Genomic DNA, 19,247 nt, shown 5'->3' with positions numbered 1-19,247 from the left:
GGCGTGTCTGTAACACTATCCTCATCGTGACGTGTGTAGTACCCAAAATCCCTCACGCGCCGAGGTCCCTCAGATTGTATTTTGTCTGCCGTGAGGGAGCCCAGGCTATAGTGAGTGAGTACATAAAGAGAGAAAGTAGTAAGATGTCTATGTTCCTTCCACCCGAGCGGGGAGGTAGGGAGGGGGCGCATGTGATGCATGTGCTCTAGGCTTGAAGGGCAGTTCTCTCTTCGAAAGAGTGTAACAGTGTGATGCATTTGACAATCCACCATGAGATCGCTGATTTAGAGACAGGATTCCCCTTCTCTATCAGCTTCCAAAGAAACGAAGAATTGTTAAGTCTTCCTTAGTGGTTTAGTTCTTTCCAGGTAAAACATGACTGCCCTGCGCACGTCTAGTGTGTGGAGGCTTCTTTCGGCCATGTTAGTAGGGTTCTGGAAGAAAGTGGGTAGTTCGATTGACTGGTTCACATGGAACTTTGAAATGAATTTAGGCGCAAACCTGGGATGTGTGCGCAGAACTACTTTATCTTTTGGACGGTAACAAAAGGGTCCAATACAGACATGGCCTGTAGTTCGCTAACTCTTCTGATAGAAGTGATAGCCACTAGGATGGCTGTCTTATAAGTCAGATCTTTCAGACTTGTTTTAAGCATAGGCTCGAAGGGAGCTCCCATGAGCCTGGTCAAAATCACATTCAGATCCCACCCAGGGGCTGGGTGAGAGATGGGAGGATAAACTCTTGACCCCTTCCATAAAGGCTTTAATTACTGGTATTTTCTATCACAATACTTTTAGTTGTGATGTGGTGTAGGCTGACGGAGCAGCCACATGGACCTTTAGGGAATTGAAGGCTAACCCCAAGTCCAACAGTTGGGTTGGATACAACACAATGTGTGAGGGTGAGCAATAGGTGGGATTGACGCCCTTGGAATTGCACCAGATGACAAAACGTTTCTATTTGCTGGCATAACAATGTATTAGGCTTTCTCGCTTCCCTGAGTATGTCCATGCATCTCTGAGGGAGTTGCAGGTGTCCAAACTCTATGATCTCAGGAGCCAGGCTGCAAAGTTCAGAGTTTGTGAGCATGGGTGTAGGGTCTCCCCCCCTGTCCTGAGACAACATGTACGGACAGGGCAGCTTGACTGGTGGGGAGCGGGACATTTCCATCAGGTGAGCGAACCAGGGTTGGCGGGCCACCAGCATCATAGTGACTGGTTCCTGGTGCATCTTGTGCACCATCTTGTTGAGAAGGGGAGTCGAGGGGTGGGGGGGTCAAAGCATAGACAAAATTCCATGACCAAGTTATCCAGAGACTGTTCCCCTTGGATCAGTTCTGGGGGTACCTGGAGGCGTAGTCTTGGCATTGAGCGTTCTCTTGATTAGCGAACAGGTCGATCTCTGGGAAACCCCATTCTGCGAAGACTTTGGACACAATGTCTTTGTGCAGTCGCCATTCCTATTCTTCTGGCAGAGGAAAATCTCTGCCGAGTACGTCTGCCAGAAGATTGAGTTCCCCTGGAACATGTTGGGACAACAAAAACATCTTGTGTTTGAGAGCCCATATCCATATGTTTTGGGACAGCTTGGATAGCCCTGGAGAGCGAGTGCCCCCCGTTTGTTCAGGTAATACATTGCTGTAGTGCTGTCTGTTAGGATCAGTACTGTCTTCCCTTGCAGGTGCACCTCAAAGGCTTTCAATGCTTTGAACAGCTCTAGTAGTTCCAGTAAGTTTATATGGTTGGACGCTACTTGAGGGGACCACACTCCGTGTGCTGTCTGCTGAAGCAGATGAGCCCCCCACCCCGTGAGAGATCAGTCTGTCGTGAGAGTGGCTTCCACTGCAGGGGTGGTGAAGGTCTTCCCCTTCAAGAGGTTTTCTCTTGACCACCACTGCAGAGAGAATGAGGGCTGGCGAGACAACTTCATTGTCCGCTGGCCTGACACCACTGGCTGTTGATCCACTCTTGCATGGGACGCATGCGCAGCCGCGCGTGGAGAACCAAGTATATGCATGACGCATCATTCCTAGCAAGCGCATTGCTTTGCGTACCATCACCTCCCGGCGGGCTACATATTGAGGAATCTGAGAGAGTATGTTCTGAACCCTCTCGCTGGAGGGGAAGACAAGGCTGTCTTCCATCCGAATTAGCGCTCCCAGTAATTGTTTTACTTGGCTGGGGACTAAGCTGGATTTCTTCTCGTTGATTGAAAAACCCAGGCTGAAGAGGAGATCTACTGTTTTTTGGGTGTTCGAAAAAACAAGCATCGAACGAGTCCCCCGTAATGAGCCAGTCGTCGAGGTAAGGGTAAACTGGGACTGATAGTCTGTGCAGGTGTGCTGCTGCCACTGCCAGGACTTTGGTAAACACCATTGGCGCCAAGGCGATGCCGATGGGGAGTACTTAGAACTGGTAGTGTTTGTCCTGGATCATGAACCTTAGGTATTTTCTGTGCGCTGGCAACATTGAAATATGAAAGTATGCATCTTTCATATCCAATGTTGCCATGAAGTCCCCCTGTTTCAGCAATGGGATCACCTCCTGCAGTGTTACCATGCAAAACTTGTTCGCTAGGCGAAGATCCAAAGCATAACGCATGGTGAGATCCTTTTTGGGTACAAGGAAGTACACTGAATAAATACCATCGTTTACCCGAATAGGGACGGCTTCTATGGCGTCCTTTCCCAGCAGTGCTTCCACCTCTTGGATCAGGATCTCCAGATGGTCCGGTGAAAGGCGCTGTGAGCGTGGCGGTCTGAACTGTGGAGGTCGGGCGAATTCCACGGAATAACGGTAGGTGACCGTCTTTAAGACCCACTGGTCGGAAGTTATCCCCTCCCATGCCTTGAGGAAAGATGTTAACCGCCCCCGACCGGGGAGACATGGGAGGGGACCTGGACTTGGTGGTCATTACTGACCAGAGGCTGTGGCTCCTCTGGGATTGGGGCCTCTATCTCTACCTTTGCCGCGTTTCTGACCCCTTGAGGGGTAGTAAGAAGGGCTTCCGGATGCTTGATTCGTGTTGAAGTTACCCGTGCCGTAGTTGTTCTGACCGGCACAGGTTTTTCCTCTAAAGCACCGCCGAGAATTGTTACCCCTCTGGGAGGAGGGTTTTTGTGTAATTTGGTGCAAAGACCTAATAGTCTCGTGCTCCTTCTTGGCCGTCTCCAACGCTTCATCAACTGCTTTCCCGAAGAGGGTAGTCTCCTCAATGGGTTTATTAATGTGGGAGGCCCGAGTCTCAGGTCTGAAGCCTGATGTATGCAGCTATGCGTGTCTTTTCAGAAAAGTACCTTGTGCAAGAGACCTGCCTGCTGTTTCTGCAGTGTCCAGGGTGTTCTTCACCACGTTCTGGTTAACCAGTTTTCCCTCCAAAACAATGGCGAGAAGCTTTGTTCTGGCGGGTTCAGAAACCTCCTGGAGGCCTTCTTGAAGCAAGTTCCATTGGGCATCAGCATAGCTTGCTAATAACGTAGTATTATTAGCAACCCGAATGGTGTATGCAGCTGCTGATGTGTCACGTTTGCCCAGGGCATACAACCTTTTAGACTGCTTGTCCGGTGGCGATTCTCCTGTGGCAAGGGGTATCCATGCCCTCTTTCGAGTGGTAGTCACTACCAGTGAGTCCGGGATGGCGTTCCCTTTGATATACAGAGGGTGGGTGGGAGAAGGCCGAAATAATTTTTTGCCTCTCGGGTTCACTGCCTGTGTCTGACCAGATGTGTCCAAAGAGTGAGCTACCCGTCTCTTAACAGAGTTAAGAAGGGGGAGGGATTGACTCGCCGGAGGTTTTTCTTTAATAATATCTTCCACGAAATCCTGCTCTGGTACCACCTCTTGAATGGATATTTTGAAGAATGCTGCTGCTTTTTTCATCATGGAGTTGAAAGCCATTTGGTCATCCACAGGGGAGGCCTGGTGAGCCTGAGTGGACGGAGGAGAATCTAGGCACAAAATATCAGAGTCCTGATCTTGTTGTGTCCAAGGGTTTTCACCTTCCTCCTGGATTTCCTCCTAGTTGTCAGTCGTATCCTTTTGATCCGCCTCATAGTTTGAGAAAGGAAGCTTCCTCTTCTTCATTATAGATGTCTCTACAAGTATCCATATGGATCACGTCTTCTTGTTGGAAGACCTGAGACTGATCTACTTGAATTTGGGGGTTAGGGTCTACCCGAGCCCTTTTCGGTGGCAGATGATCAGAAGAACTGATAATCTGCTCCAGCCGATCCATACAACCCTCGAATTTTTCTGTAGTCCATTTAGAGGACCCAAACGGGCCTACGCGAGGAGAAGTGACGTTCTCTGCACTGTGGCGTCGACGGGAACATCTAAGGGTGTCTGAGAGAGGCTCTTGTATATCCACGTAAGCCTCATCGGAATCAGGATTCCAACCCGCCGTAATTTTTTCCGTGGATTGACCCATAACCTTAGGCGGAACCGGAATAAGGCCCACCGCCGCTACGATTCTTCCGATGCTACTTTGGATAGTCGCCGAATTGTCGCGAGACAAAGACTCTGATGATTTGTCTGTAGTAGAAATACTGTCCGCGCCACCAGGAGGCTTAACGGTCGGGTTTTGATTGTAGGTTTTGGAGTAGCGCCCTTGGTTAATTTTGATTGCCCAGTCGCAATACGCTGCTGCGAATGCGGTGAAGGCTTTGGATCAGAGCGATCCGGGGGAACCGGCGAATACTTCAGCGACCCCGTTGGCACTTCGCCTTTTTCGACAAAGGCGTTGAAATTGGCGTAGTGGTTGTGTGCTTAGTGCGATGCACTTGTGCGCCCCTGTCGCCGGGTGTGGTCCCTGTAGCAAGACCAGCGTCGAGCCTGGTAGGGTCGGGGACGGGCGTGGTGGATCTAGAAGTGTCCGCTTCAAGGTCTAGAACATCTGCGTTGGACGGATGGTCTACCGAAGTACCCCCGTCACTTTCGGCTGGTGTGGCGGTGGGGGTTCCACACGTGACATACCGTAAACGGCCCACCGCTTTACACGGCGCTCCTTAAGGGTCTTGGGCCGAAGGAGTTTGCACGCCGCACACTGCTTCTCGTTGTGCTCTAGGGGGAGACAGGCGTTACATGTCCTGTGTTCGTCCTTCCAAGGATATCTGACCCTAGACTTAGGGCAGAATCTAAAATGAGTCTTTTCCATAGCAAAAGGGAAGGATGACCAGACCGAAAGGGAAAGAGGGCAAAGGAGGAAAGACATACTTAACAATACGGCCACCCCAACCCCACTCTCCCTACTGTATAAGTCGGCCAGAGGGCCCGACCACGTGGACAATAGGTGCCGAAATCCACAGCCGTAGACGATTCCCCCGTAGTCTCCGTCGAAGATGTAGTTATTGGCGAAGTGACTTAACAGGGAAACAATGTCTCTAGTAAGAGGTTCGCTATATCCGCTATAGGGCGACCAGTTATATGGGTGGAAAAAAACAATCTGAGGGACCTCGGCGCGTGAGGGATTTTGGGTACTACACACGTCACGATAGGGATAGTGTTACAGACACGCCTATGCCGACGTCCCCTTTAGGTCCCCGAAAGACAAGATGCAATACTCCGCGGTTACCACTGGATGTCGGACCATATGCAGAGCATTTGATTCTAAGCAGATTAACAAGCATCAGAAAATGCTGTCATCGGGGTGTGATCCGAGAGGGGGATTGGTCTTAAAGGGATGGTCTAGTAAAAATTTTGTTTAAAAAATAGATAGGCAACAAAAAAAAAATAAAAAAAATACTAGCATTCTCTTTTTTAAAACTTCCTATGTAAAATTTTGAGCTATTCAAGCTCAAAATTCACAAAAGCAAGCACATGGGTGCATCCATTTTGTGAAATGGAGGCCCTCCTGTGCTGGCTTTTGCTTTTGCGGCACTAATGAAGGAAAAGCCAGCCAGCTGTAGTAAACAAAAGCTACCGCTGGGTGGCTTTTCCTTCATTAGTGCTGTAGGCGGAGGACGGGGACCGGAGACCAGAGCAGGAAAGCAGGCAGAAACACACGCGGTTGTGTTGGAAAACGCTGCGGTGTCGCCATCTTCCTGGTGCAATTGTAGAATTTTTTCCCCTTCCTCGCATGTTGTGATAATGTGTTGTCGCCACTCCCATGTAAACAGGAGCCCGAACGGGAATGTCCATTTGTATTTTACTTGGTTGGTCGTTAATTGCTAATAGGACCCATTCTTCTTCTCTTTTGGAGTGTGGATTGTGCAAGGTCTTGGTATAGCTCTATTTCTTGTCCGTTTACTCTTAGTGGGCCCGTTGCCTTTCGCAGGATTTGCTGTTTTTGGGCGTATGTTATTGCTGCTAGTACGTCTCGAGGTCGTGCCCTGGTTCGGCTGGTCTTCTTGGGCCTACACAATGCAGTCTGTTGACCTGGACCTGAGTTTCCATGTTCCCTGCTAGAACTTTCGAGAAGAGTTGGAGGATCGTCTCGGTTAGGTCTTTGTCATCCACCGATTTCTGTATGTTTTTAATTCTAATGCTGTTTCTTCTGTACCCGTTTTCCAAATCTTCGCATTGGAGTTCCAGTTTATTGGAGAGACGGGATAGATCTAATGCCGCATCTGATTTTTGGGTGTCATACTCTATTTGTTGCACCACTTTTTCCAACGTGTCAGTTCTTTCGTCGAGTTTTGCAATGTCCATCTTTACCTCCTGTACAGATTGTTTCATATCCTCCTTCAGCGTTTTGAATTGCTCCTGGAAGGAGAGTAGAAATTGGTTGTGAAATCCTTTAAAGCAATTTTGCATGTCTGCCTTGGTCATTGTGTTCTCCCCCATTTCCTGCCGTTCTTGGGCGGGGGTTTCTCGATTGATCGCCCCCATTCTCAATGTAGCTGTGCAGTCGTGCTCCACAGCTGCTTTACATTTTTAGGTCGTTTCCCTTGTGGGGATCTGGGGAGGGAGGTTGAGCTGGGGTTGTGCTTTTCAGTCTGGCCTTAGACATAAATTCTGATGTTGTGGTGTTTCTTCAATCTAGCTTCCTGTGGTACTCGCTGGGTCGTGGTTTGTCCTGATGCGCGTCGGCTCTTTAGGAGGGATCGCGCGTTTTTCTGCAGAATGTGTTGGGGCTGTATGGTTATTTGGTGTCTTCCTCTTCCCTTTGTCCGTGCTATTTTGTGGAGGGGGATTTCCTTGCACCTTTTTTCTTTCCAACCTGTTCTACAGTGGTCTAGCGTGGCGTTGTTTCCTTGCGGCTTGTTCTTTTGTACTGCCAGATGGGGCACCCCAATTTTCTTAGGTCCCCCTGCCGGGATGGGTATTTGTTGCTGGTGTGTTAAGGGGGGGTGCATCGGCAGCCCTGTGGAGGATAGGGTTCTGCGCTGTGCCGTTGCTCTCCGTTGAGGGCCTCTTGCTGGTGTTGGAGCCTTCTTTGTCACTTCCCCCACAGCGTATACTGTCTGTGCTGTATATCAGTGGGTGATATTTAACTTGGGTGCAGTTGCCTGATCTACAAGCTGCTGGTGTGTGTCTTTCATGTTTCTGTGGGTGGCCCTCTCCTCGGCACCCTGCTTGTACTCACTGCATCTTAATGCGCTGCCGTGGGGCCCCCCGCCGGGTGATGAGTAGGGTCCTCAGTCTTTGAGGTTTCTCTCTCTTGCAGGCCCTGCTCTGGGTGGCTGAACTTTGCTCTTTGGAGTGCCGGGCACGTTGTTTTTTCTCGCTGGCGGGGCTCCACTTGGGTGGCAGCCGTTGCAGTTTTTCGCCCTACTTTATCCGTCATTCGCTGGAGCACTGCAGGATCCATTGTTGTGGTGGCAAGTGATATTTTCTCATGGTTTTATGTTATTGGGTCCGTCTAGCCCTGTTGCTGCATTCGCCGGTGCTCGATTGCAGTGTGGTGTTCCCCCAACAGGGTCTTCTTATTAATGATTTGTTCCCCTCACTTGCCGTATGCGTCCCGGGGGTAGGGGAGTATGGGCCGGGACATCATGTGTCGCTTCCCGAGTTTGTGCCTCTCCGGTGCTGGGGTAGTATCCTTCCCAGCCTTGGCGTCTCTAGGGAGGGGCTTGGGACGGCACCATCTGTCCCTCTTTTGCCTTTGTGAGCGTCCGCAGTCATTGCTTTTCAAGCCCGCCGGAGGGGCCTCCACCGTTCCGGTGCCGAGATGCTGTCTGGTTTGTATGTAAACCTCGGTGCGCAAATGTGTCCTGAGGGCTCTCCCCTTCTCGCCGGGGACTGCCCTTAAGTCTGGTTGATGCTCCTTTGATGCTCCGTGTGGGTGAATATCTCAGCTGCCCCTCCTCCGTGGTCCTTACTGTCTGCTGCCGTAAGTTTTCCCGGCTCCCCTATGAGACCACTTCCCTTGCAGAGACCTGTTGCGGTCAGTGTTTATTTGTAGACCTCACAGTGCGGGAGCTTTATCCTTCTCGTCAGAGTCCACATTAGTTCCAACTGAAGATCCATGGGGGTGGGCCCGCCGCGAAATCGCTTTATTAAGTAGCTTATTGGCGCGGCAAGGTGAGACAGCTACACGCGTCCTCCTCGGCCGGCCGTCATCTTGGAATCACCATACCCTTTTCTCTCTATAAGCAACAGTGACCAGACACAGATGGGGTTTAGAGGCAACTGCGGTTAAATTGAAAATCATGTCTGGTCAGAATGGAAACAGTATGTAGAGAGTAAATGAGAAAAAATAAAACAGTAATTCTTGAAGAGCATCAAAAAGAATTTCTCAAATCAACACAGCATCAATCAGAATGTCACAATGCCAGAGGGATGGGCCAGTGGGTATAGACTGGCAAAAGATTGACTTATGGTGAATGCATGTAATATAACCGCTGACCAGGTCCGAGACTAGACTGCCTCCAGTCACATCAGGGTCCTACTCCATGAGTGGGTTCCTAAAGCAAGGGGGCTACTTTTAACCTCTTCATTTTAATGTAATCATTGCATCCACAACCCACCAGTAGTTGGGTCTCTTTCTACCTCTAGCCAAATTAATATGGAAAGATTCCTTTTTCAATAACTAATTTTCCCTCTGGCTACATACATTAGCAGAGTTTTCTTTGGCAGGAGTGAGAAATAGTCGAATGGGAGCATAACAATATAGAAAAAAGTGGCGTTTGCCTTCAAGGGCACACTAGCACATTGTAAGTATGTAAACTATGATCATGACACCTGCAAGTATTTGCAAAAAGGGAAAATATTTCAGGAACAAAAAGGGGGGAGCGGAGCATAATTCGATTGGTACAGAGAAGCAGCCAAAAGGTGCAGTGGATCAAAAGTAAGGCGTTGAAGGTGACAAGACAAGTGAAAAAGCCAACATTGAAATGGAAATGGCACGCGTGTTCTGATAGTCAGTTCATCCGGTTCAGCCACAACAAGTGACGGAAAAGAAAGGAAATCACGCAGAATAGATCATTGATTTCTTTAGCAGCGCCCAGGCACCCCCTCCACTGCGCAAACCACAATAGCCACAACAGCGTGTTCTACAGCAACAGGAGCACCCACCCACACAACAAAATGCTCAAAGGAGTCAGTTCCAACTCGCTGTCCACCTCTGCCTCCTGCACTGCCACCTGACCCCCCCCCATTTTATTTCCCCCAACACCGAGAAAAGGTTAACTGACGATCCTGGGTTTGCCCTCTTTGGTAGCTTGACAACCAGGAATGGAACACAATATGGTGCGTACAACTCTAAACCCCTTTGATACAAACTGCCTGGAAATGAGGACGAGAGATGCAATTCAGTGACTGTACACGTCCAGTGGACTCCGGGCACCTCAGAAATTCAGCAAAACATTTTCCAAATACAAGGGAAGTGCACAAAGGTTTTGTAGAAAACCTTCAAACAGTGATCAGATTTTACAATTTACTTCAGACACACATGAATCAGTTGATGCGGGAGAGTCTACCAGCTGAGATCTGACGATTATTGAATGCAGTAGTCGTCATCCGTATCTATGCACCTTCAGTGCAAATGAGATAAAAAAATAGCAGAAATCACAGTCCAAGAAAAATAGACTGGGTTGAAATTAATAACTGCAAAAACAATAAAGGGGAATCTACAAATGATCTGGACAGACAGTGTTTGCACTACACTGAGGAAGCTGTAGCAAACACTAAAGACTACTACCATAAAGTTCAACAACTAAAAGTTCTATGTTGGTTGGAAAACTAAAACCACTAGAGGAACTTGTAAAAGCAGAAAATCATTGTTGCTTGCCAATATCTAAAGAAAGAATGCCAAAGCAAAAGCAAGACATTACAGATGCAAAGTAGTACCTAGGAGGAGGACGGGACTGTGGGAGAGGGCGAATGAGACGTCTGGTGAATAATTTTCAGGAAATGGCTCCCAATTAGGGGTGTCACGGTATTAGTTTTAGGACGGTACGATAACTTTCTTGCCAAATGACGGTATATCATGGTTATCACGGTATAGCAGGTGGAGTTAACTAATCTTAAATATTTTCTAAAAGGTCATAAATTGTCAGATTTATCATCACAAACAAAACCAGGCACCCAGGGCCAAAATTGGGCTTTTCAACATACTTTCCACTGAAATGCCACCCTTTGCTTCCACCAAACACAAACACATGTGTGGAGAGGAGAGGGGGGGGCAGAGCCCTGCTGTGACTGGCAAAGCAAACTGAATAGCTTTTCTTAAGTGGTCATTTAGGCTTTTAGCTCCTCCACTGGCTACTGGTGAAGATGAACCTGTTGCCATCTTGATAACCTGCATGCCACAGATCAATGGAGGCTGATGGTAGTATACGCTTGTGTGCATACACACACACAAACACACACGCACTCTCTCTTTACGTTAGACCCTTTAGTTTACTTGCGGGCCAAAAGGTGTTCAGTAATCACGGACAAGTTGCCCTTTGGTATGGCAGCAGGGAATACCCACAGAGAAGAGTGAATTTTGCAGTGTGACTTATTATATGTAAATTCAATGATACAACCAGGGAAATCCCCCATTGTCATATGTTTAGAAAACATTATCCATTATAAATATATAAACCCCAAAGCCGCCAACCCAAAGTAAAGCCTTTTCCTTCTTGGCACTGTATTTATTCTTCCTATTGCTAACATACTGATTTTGTGTCAGGGACGTGTGGTTTATGGAATGGAATTAAAAACTGCGCCAAATGAAACTACAATAACCACCGTCACATTGTTTATACTGGTATACCGTTAAGTGTGCTTTTCAATCTGATTTGGAAAGGCTGCAGTAAGCAGGTGCTGCGCAGTCTTGGACTTGCACTGTTGGATGTGCCGTCTGCAAAATAGTTTCATTTGGCGCAGGTTATCAAGATGGCAACATGTTCATCTTCATCAGTAGCCAGTGGAGGAGCTAAAAGCCTAAATGACCACTTAAGAAAAGCTATTCAGTTTGCTTTGCCAGTCACAACAGGGCTCTCCACCCCACCCGCCTCCTCCTCTCCACACGTGTGTTTGGTGGAAGCAAGGGGTGGCATTTCAGTGGAAAGTATGTTGAAAAGCCCAATTCTGGCCCTGGGTGCCTGGTTTTGTTTGTGATGATAAATCTGACAATTTATGACCTTTTAGAAAATATTTGTTAAGATTAGTTAACTCCACCTGCTATACCGCGATAACCATGATATACCGTCATTTGGCAAGAAAGTTATTGTACCGTCATAAAACTAATACTGTGGCACCCCTACATCCAAAAGTGCAAGACCAAGACTGCGCAGCACCTGCTTACTGCAGCCTTTCCAAATCAGATTGAAAAGCACACTTAATGGTATAAACGGTATACCGGTATAAACAATGTGACGGTTATTATTGTTCAATTAAGTGGTATAGTATCTTAAACGGTATACCGTTAAACCGTTACATCCCTAACCACAGCAGTATAGATTGATATTATTGTAAACAAGAAGGCCATTTGTAGTATCGTAATAGAACTTTTCGGCAAACAGCACCCACAATCCCAAATCCTACAGCCCTCACCAGCCTGAACGCACATAGCCTCACCACAGATCTTTGCCATCTGTTGATCAGGATACATGCTATGTTCAGTGTATGGTGTCACAGATGGCACAAGAATCCCTCCTGAGTCACACAGACAGGGCAAGGGTTTTTATTAAAGCCGTCGATTGCTCCGCCATCCCCCTCTTCTTCCTGCTCCTTTTTTTCCTCTGCCCCTCACTCTCCCATTCTTTCTCCCCCTACCTCCACTGCCCTTCCCTCCCGCATTCTTGCCCTCCCCCTCCTCACCTTGCCTCCTGCCCTCCTCCCGTGTGCCCCTGAAAACTCTCTTCCCCCCCTCCTGCAAAGTTGCAAAGATTTGAGTACACATTAGTTGAACTAGACACTTTCTAAGGACGTGTGGATGCATATCCCTGTCAGAAACCAAACAGTAAGGTAACAGTTAAAGTCTTGGCGAAAGACTTTACACCAAGATTAGTGGTGCCAATAAGCATAAATACAGACCAAAGGACCCACTTCACTGGTCAGGTGGTGAAGCAACTCTCTGAATGCTTGAAGATTCAGCAAAAAATCCACTGTCCACAACTCCCAGTCAATAGAGGTGTTGGAATGCCAGAATGGTATTCCGAAATACAGATTGGTAAAGTTTTGTACTGAAACAAAATTTGAAATGGTAGATACTTTGCCCCTCGATCTTAGGAGTATGCAAAGTGGGTGCATAGAAAACCAGGACAAAGTCTACATGAGATCCTTATGGAGCAACCAATGCACTTTCCTTTCTCACCACTGCTAGCAATGACAGATAAATGTGAATTTTAATGATGATGTACCACTTAATTACAGCAAGAGTTTGATAAAGTGGATCATGTCTATCCATTGATGGGTGAAGAAAGCTCTCCCAGAGGAGCCGCATCAGGCGTGCCACACTCTGGAACCAGGGGACTGGATATTTGTCAAGGTTCAGCATCGAAAGACTGCTTTAGCTCCAAGGTAGAAGGGACCCTTATCAGGTACTTTCAGTTTTCACCATAGCAATGAAATTACAAAGAATGTCCAACCGGATTCATGTTAATTAATGTAAGAAGGCAACAGTGCTTGAAGATAGTCAGTCTTCTGCAAATGGGCAAAGTCTGAAAAGAGCTGTTTTTTTCTGGCTCTTAACTATATAATCTCAAACATTATGTAAAGAATGAACAGGGAGAAACTAACTCAGTTCTAAAAATGGTTCTAGATCTGTTTTTTGATACACAAGAAAGAACATTTGAACTGCTAATTCAAAGTACAATAGACACAAATGTGTATAAAACAAATACTGTTACCCTTCCTCGAGAATCCTCGGGATTCACTCCCAGAGGAAGTAGACATGGAGGCAGTTTCCAGTTATTGGGAGATCTACGAGGAGGAAGGTCCCACCCGTTTCTTTGACACCTCCTTTATTTTACAATAATACCTCAATTTAAAGAGCATGTTCTGACAAACTTAGAATTTTGTGCAATTGTAATGCTCGCAGGATTCCAGATAACCTATTTCCCAAACTGCTCAGAAGGAGTTGGTATTTGCCACCCCGACAGAATGCATTATTTTCCCCCATTACGAAGACAGGACTTAGAAGGATGCATGTGGGATCGATCAATAAATGGATAGCATACCCTCAAGACTAGTTCAATTGGGCAAGCATCCCTGGCCAAGTTTCTCCTGCATGAGGTCATACTGTTTTGTCAGAAAGTGAAAGAGCCCAATTAACAATAAAACTGAGCAATCCAGAAGACAAAACATCCCTTGTGGTTCATGACCTTCTATGCTGACATGTCGCAGGTAGTTTTGACTCGCACCTAGCACTGTGTTACCTTGGTATTCTGATCTTGGGCAGCTTCTAGTTTGGCCTTCTTCTTTTCTTTCTGGCTGAGAAACCTCACCACTTCCACACCTGCCTTCTTTTCGCATGTTGCAGCAGCAGAGTCAGAGGCTCTCTCAGTTTCAGACTTCGAACATTTTGTATCAGAGAACTGTTGACACAACTCATCTTTCAATGTCTCAAAGAAATCTGAAGCACCCCGCTTCTTTTTGCTAGTTAGTGTTGAATTGGAGCAGACAACCTTGTCATTTGAGATGGTAATTTTCCCTGTGTGCTTGGACTCCTCTCTTTGCACAGATATTCCTGCTGCCTTCTTCTGGTTCTTTGCACTGAAAGTTTCCCCTGTCAACAAATAGGGCACAGATTTCAAATTTCAAGTAAATGGAAGCAAAAAATCATCAAGCGTATTTGTTAATGTAAAAGTTCCTTTAAAATTTTCCCACCATCTTCATTTAAAATGAAGACAGCATGAGAGAAATCCCATGGATCAGGACATCTTGAGCGGACCACACAGAGGTTCCCCAGCACTGTACTCCTTTCTAATACAACAATTTTAAGAAATGCTGTGATCATTACATAATCACTACAGTTCAATATTATAGTCTGCAGCTGGCAATACGACAAGGGAAACAACCTGGGGAAAGAATGTCAAAAGATACAGTCAGAAGAGCCAACTCAGAGCTGTAGGAACAGAATGGTAGGGGTGGCTTAATAGGACCATTCTTCAGGAACCAAATCTTTTTAGTTAATCAGGTAATCAGGTTTGTCCCCCAACATGCAAAATCAATGACAGACTGAATCTCAGGCACCACAGAATCGGAAACAATAATATCAGAGTTGCTAATGTGCTGATGTTTAGGATAATAAAGCTTAAGGAGGGACGCCGTCCGCAAATGCTTGTAGATTAGCAATTTGACAGCTACCAGGGAAACTAGCATTGGGAGCCTAAAGGAACCAACAAAGTGGGACTTGAGTTTGCGATTGTATTGCGGGATCAGAATATTGTTGGATGAAACCCAAAGGAGCTGGTTGTTTGCGATCAGCTGACGTTTGTAGGAGTCTTTGTACTGTTATAGAGTGTGCTGGGCTGTTTGGTGAACAGAGACCATTTATTTGGCTAGCTCCTGTGCTGCGGGAACAAGGCTGCCTCTTGGCAGTGGGCAATGGTGCAAGGGTGGAAAACTACCGGGGAGGCAGTAAAAAGGGGACATACCAATAGATAGGTGAGGATTACTGTTGGCAAATTCAGCTAGTGGAAGGAGTTTACGTCACTTGTCTTGGACATGAAGTTTGAAGCAGTGGAGATACTGTTCCAACACCTTATTAACTTGTTACATTTGGACTGGAAAGCAGGTAAACGGTGAACTTAAAACAAAGTGGTCAGCTAGAGCATGCTAAAACATAGCTTTGAACTAGGTATTTCGATACAACTCTGCCAGGTAACCCGTGGATGTGGAAAATGCAGTATTATAACAGATGGGCCCGGTTTTCTGTGGATGAGAGTATTGCAAGTGAAATAAAATGCTCCAAGAGTTGGTGTTGACCACTACCTAAATTAATAACAGTGTGCTTGCAGTAAAAGGGCCGTTCCCTGATAAAGTCCATGGGTATGACCTCTCCCCCCCACCCCCCCAAGGATCGGTCAGGTGCTTCCCAGTGGGAAGATTGTCTGGTTTCTTTCTGTAGTGCACAGAGGGTGTGCTTTTGTACATACAAAGGGTGCATAACTAAGGCTCAGATACAATGGTGGCATGTTTTGGGGAAGAAAGCTTTATTAGATGAAAAAGGGTTAGAAAAATCCATCTCTGTCCCTAAAACTAAGAGGGGTTTCCCTACCTCTAAGAAAACTAAAGAAAATGTCAGAATGTCCAAAACTATAAAGTTTGTCACTGTTGTGTCTCAAAAGACCTACCTCTGGGGGCACTGTTGAGCAGCTAATCAAGATGGCCACTTAAACGAGGAGCTCCAGCCTCGTACAATCCGTTACTGAAATAAATCCGAAATTGCCCAGAGGTTCTGCTAATCAACCATGCCAATATGCAGATAAAGACAATTTGGGGCAGAACCGGAGAGCTGGCGACGTGCGGTGGCCCAGTGAAAACTTGCCGAGGCAGCCTGTCGGTCTGCTGAGTGGGGGAGGTGCAGATTGCCTGGTGCCTCGCTGCTGGAGGACTCCTGCCCGAGTCTGCGGCTTGGACCGGCCTGGGCGAGCAGAGTGCCGTGGACTGGTGAGCTGCAGGGGGCCTGGCCGGGCTCGTCCCAGACTGGGGTGAGCCATGCATGCGAGGGCTGATCGGAGCTCCTGACAGGCGTGGCGCGACCCGAGCACCCCCCCCACACACCCTAGGGATCCGGAAGGCAGCCGCGCTTGAACATTAGCTACATACGACCTGGCAGCAACAATTGCGCACTACTGTGAACACCAGGGCACAGAGTCCCGGCTAGACCCCACACGCAACCCGGAGATGTTGGCGCCTGATCCGGTGAAAGGGCGCTGAGGGCTGCAAGACACCAGATAGAAACTGCTGGAGGCGCGAGTGGAAGGTGTGCCTCCTTTACCACGGACCCAGGGCCTCCGAGCAGCGCGGCGCACATCTGCCGCCCAGGGCAGACTGAGATCCCGCAGTCACACGGGCACGGTTCCTTGGGTGAGACCTGCGCCCCGGGCTGCATTCCGAAACCATGAGAGATGGCGCCAGTTGCCCAGAGAGAACGTTGAGGACGTGTCCCTGCAACCTGCATTGCCTGAACTCTGAACAAGTATGACCAGGGGTGCTACTCTCTCCCCTGCACGGTGGTGCCCTGGCACTGCCGCTGAGCATACTAGTTGCTGGGATCTCCCGTGGGTGCCCCTGCCGGGGTCGCGGTGGGCTGCCCATACACTGGGGTCTGAGCCGCGGCCGCCGCACAGCCACTCAGATACTGGAGTGCCCCCATTTGGTGGAGCTCCGTTCTAGGATCCGGGCCGCGCGTCCACTGTGCAGCAGCAACTACATGAGTTTGCCCTGGCCCTTGACGGCCATTGCTGTGCAGAACTGCTCTGGCTCTTGATGCTGATCGGTCCGGACTGTAGAGCTCTCCGGGCTCCTGCTATTGTGCAGAATACACCCAGAGACTTGTGGCGTCGAGGCTGCGCTGCTGGGCTTAGACCGGAATCTTCCTCATCGCAGGGCACTGCTGCAGGGGCAGGCTGGGGTCCACCCAGCCACAGTGTGCGGAGTTGCCTGACACAGCCTGCTCTCTCGTAGGTTTGACCCGCTGCTGGACCCATTAACTACCAGCCCAGCATCAGGGAACACTTCCCTGCACTACATAGGCTCCTTGGAAGTTTGGCTGCGACTGCGAAGTGGGGAGCAATCGGGGCTGCATAGCCTAATCAGCTACACTCAACAACATTGAAAGTGGCGAGATTGGCTTACGGCGAGATCTGTTATTGCAGGCTTTGCCCGGGACCGGGTGGCGGATGCGCTGCAGGCATGAGGCTGTGCTGCGATACACGCCCTGTGTGCTCCAGGTAAAACTCGGACTGCAACCCTATTGAATTGCATCCTGCCCACGCGGCACGGGTCACTCCTTTAGCCGCCCATGGAACTGCCCACGCCTGGGGCCATAAAAACGAAACGAGGGATACACGCAGCCTACCATATAACAAAGTATAACTGACTAACAATCCTGCATGCTACGAGATCCCGATGGACCTGAGGCTCACATGGAGGCCAGCCGACCGGGACCCTTGCACCTTGAGGCTGCAACTGCGATGGGGCTGCTGGTCCACTAATTCTGCTCTGTGCTGGCCTGGCGTCACCAACGGAACGTTAACTCGTAAACAGCACGCCCCAATTGGCCTATCAGAGCAACTCAACCACCCGGGCCGTGGTGCGGTCTGGCCTGATCCCGGACTGTACGCGTATAGCCGGGTCGATAGTGCCGAGCCATATAATTCCTGATCAGTGGCCTTCATCCATTCATTGCCCTAGAATACATTCACAGTTACATACGAGGCGCGCCTACCATTCCCCTTTCCGATGACAGTGATCTCTGCAGAATCAGTATGATGAAGGGATCTGGATCCAAAAAATAAATAAAAAAAATTTAAAAAAGGGCCCCATGGATACTTATACGAGCATGCCGGTGAGAGGCCCGGACCCAGCTGTTGCCCGCCCCCCCTACGGCTAGCCAACCAACTTTGTCCGGATGTCACTAGAGACGATCATTTGCTCAGCACGGTGCAAAATGGTTTCCTTGCTGTTAATGTGAAACTCGATGACATTGTCTTCACGATTAGTTCACTAAAGTCTAACTGGAAAAAGAAGGGGAACGAATAACAGAGGTCGAGACAAGAGTGAGTGAATCAGAGGACAAAATCACAAAGCAGGATTGTGACATCGCACACCTTCAACAAGAATTCAGCAAAGTTTGCAACAAGTGTGACGACCTAGAATCCCGCTCCCGTTGGAACAACTTCTGAATAGTTGGGATTCTGGAAGCGCCCTGTAAGGGTCCAATGGAGCCGTTGGTCGAGAACCTGCTGAAAACCTTACAACAACTATGTTACTTATACTAGTGTCATGCGCCCTTGTCGTGGAGAAGAAAAAGAACACCAAACAATGCCTCTTATTCTCCAAATTGTAAGCTTTTAATTTTTAATTGTACATGGATTCAAGGCGCGCCCTTTGTGATTACACGTGTTTCGACATGTGCGTCTTTTTCAAATCAGGGCTAATCAAGTTGCATTAACAAAATTATCATTATCGCAAAAACAGAAAAATAGATGAGCAATAATTGTATACACATTCCAAATAAAACACAATTGCATGCATGCATGTTAAAGGATGGCCTTTGAGGGAGGGGAAAAGGTGGGATTGTTAGGGATGGTTGACAATGAGAAAATGCAACAGATAATGAAAATAAAAGTAAAAAAGAAAGACATAAGAAAGTAATTAGTTAATGAATAATGTCCCGTTGCACTTTTCAAAAATGTTTCAATACTAAAGGGGGTGGTGTGTTTCTTCTTACCTAGTAAGGTTGATTCAAGGTTCATGAGTTGGTAGTTTAGGTTAGATAGTCATGGGTTAAATCCCTGCTGAAAACCTTGTTTGACTCTTCTAGATTCTCACAATACTTTCTAGTTGAAAGGGCTCATCGGGTCCTGGCCCCCCGTCCCCAGACCTGTGCCCCCTCTCCTCCCCCTCGGACCACCCTTGCCAAACTCCTACACTACCGGGACCGCGACCTGCTTCTCCGAATGGCAAGAGAAAAGGGGACACTCCGATATGAAATTGGCTGACATACACATATATCCCGATTTTGCTGCAAATGTACTGGCCAAACGAAAATCATTCGACCCAGCCAAGAAGCTACTGTGGATCCGGCAAGTCCAATATGCTCTTCTTTACCCGGCAAAGCTGCGCATACAATACGGAAGAAAGGCCCACTTCTTCGAGGCTCCTGAAGAAGCACTCTCCTACATCGAAGCCAGGATTCCTATCCCACTA

General features: G+C 48.0%; 1 protein-coding gene across 2 annotated transcripts in view; it reads right to left on the bottom strand.

Moving 5' to 3' along the window:
• Positions 1–19,247, bottom strand: part of FSAF1 (40S small subunit processome assembly factor 1) — a 238,174-nt gene that overhangs the window by 169,551 nt on the left and 49,376 nt on the right. For both annotated transcript variants that reach the window (XM_069606909.1, XM_069606910.1), the window contains exon 2: positions 13,745–14,094. In XM_069606909.1, the coding sequence (XP_069463010.1) occupies positions 13,745–14,094 (350 nt within the window). The remainder of the gene's footprint in view (positions 1–13,744; positions 14,095–19,247) is intronic.

This window comes from Ambystoma mexicanum, chromosome 4p (assembly GCF_040938575.1).
Source record: "Ambystoma mexicanum isolate Mex_15411 chromosome 4p, UKY_AmexF1_1, whole genome shotgun sequence".
In the NCBI taxonomy this organism is placed as follows: domain Eukaryota; kingdom Metazoa; phylum Chordata; class Amphibia; order Caudata; family Ambystomatidae; genus Ambystoma; species Ambystoma mexicanum.
This window is presented reverse-complemented; position numbering and strand designations above follow the sequence as displayed.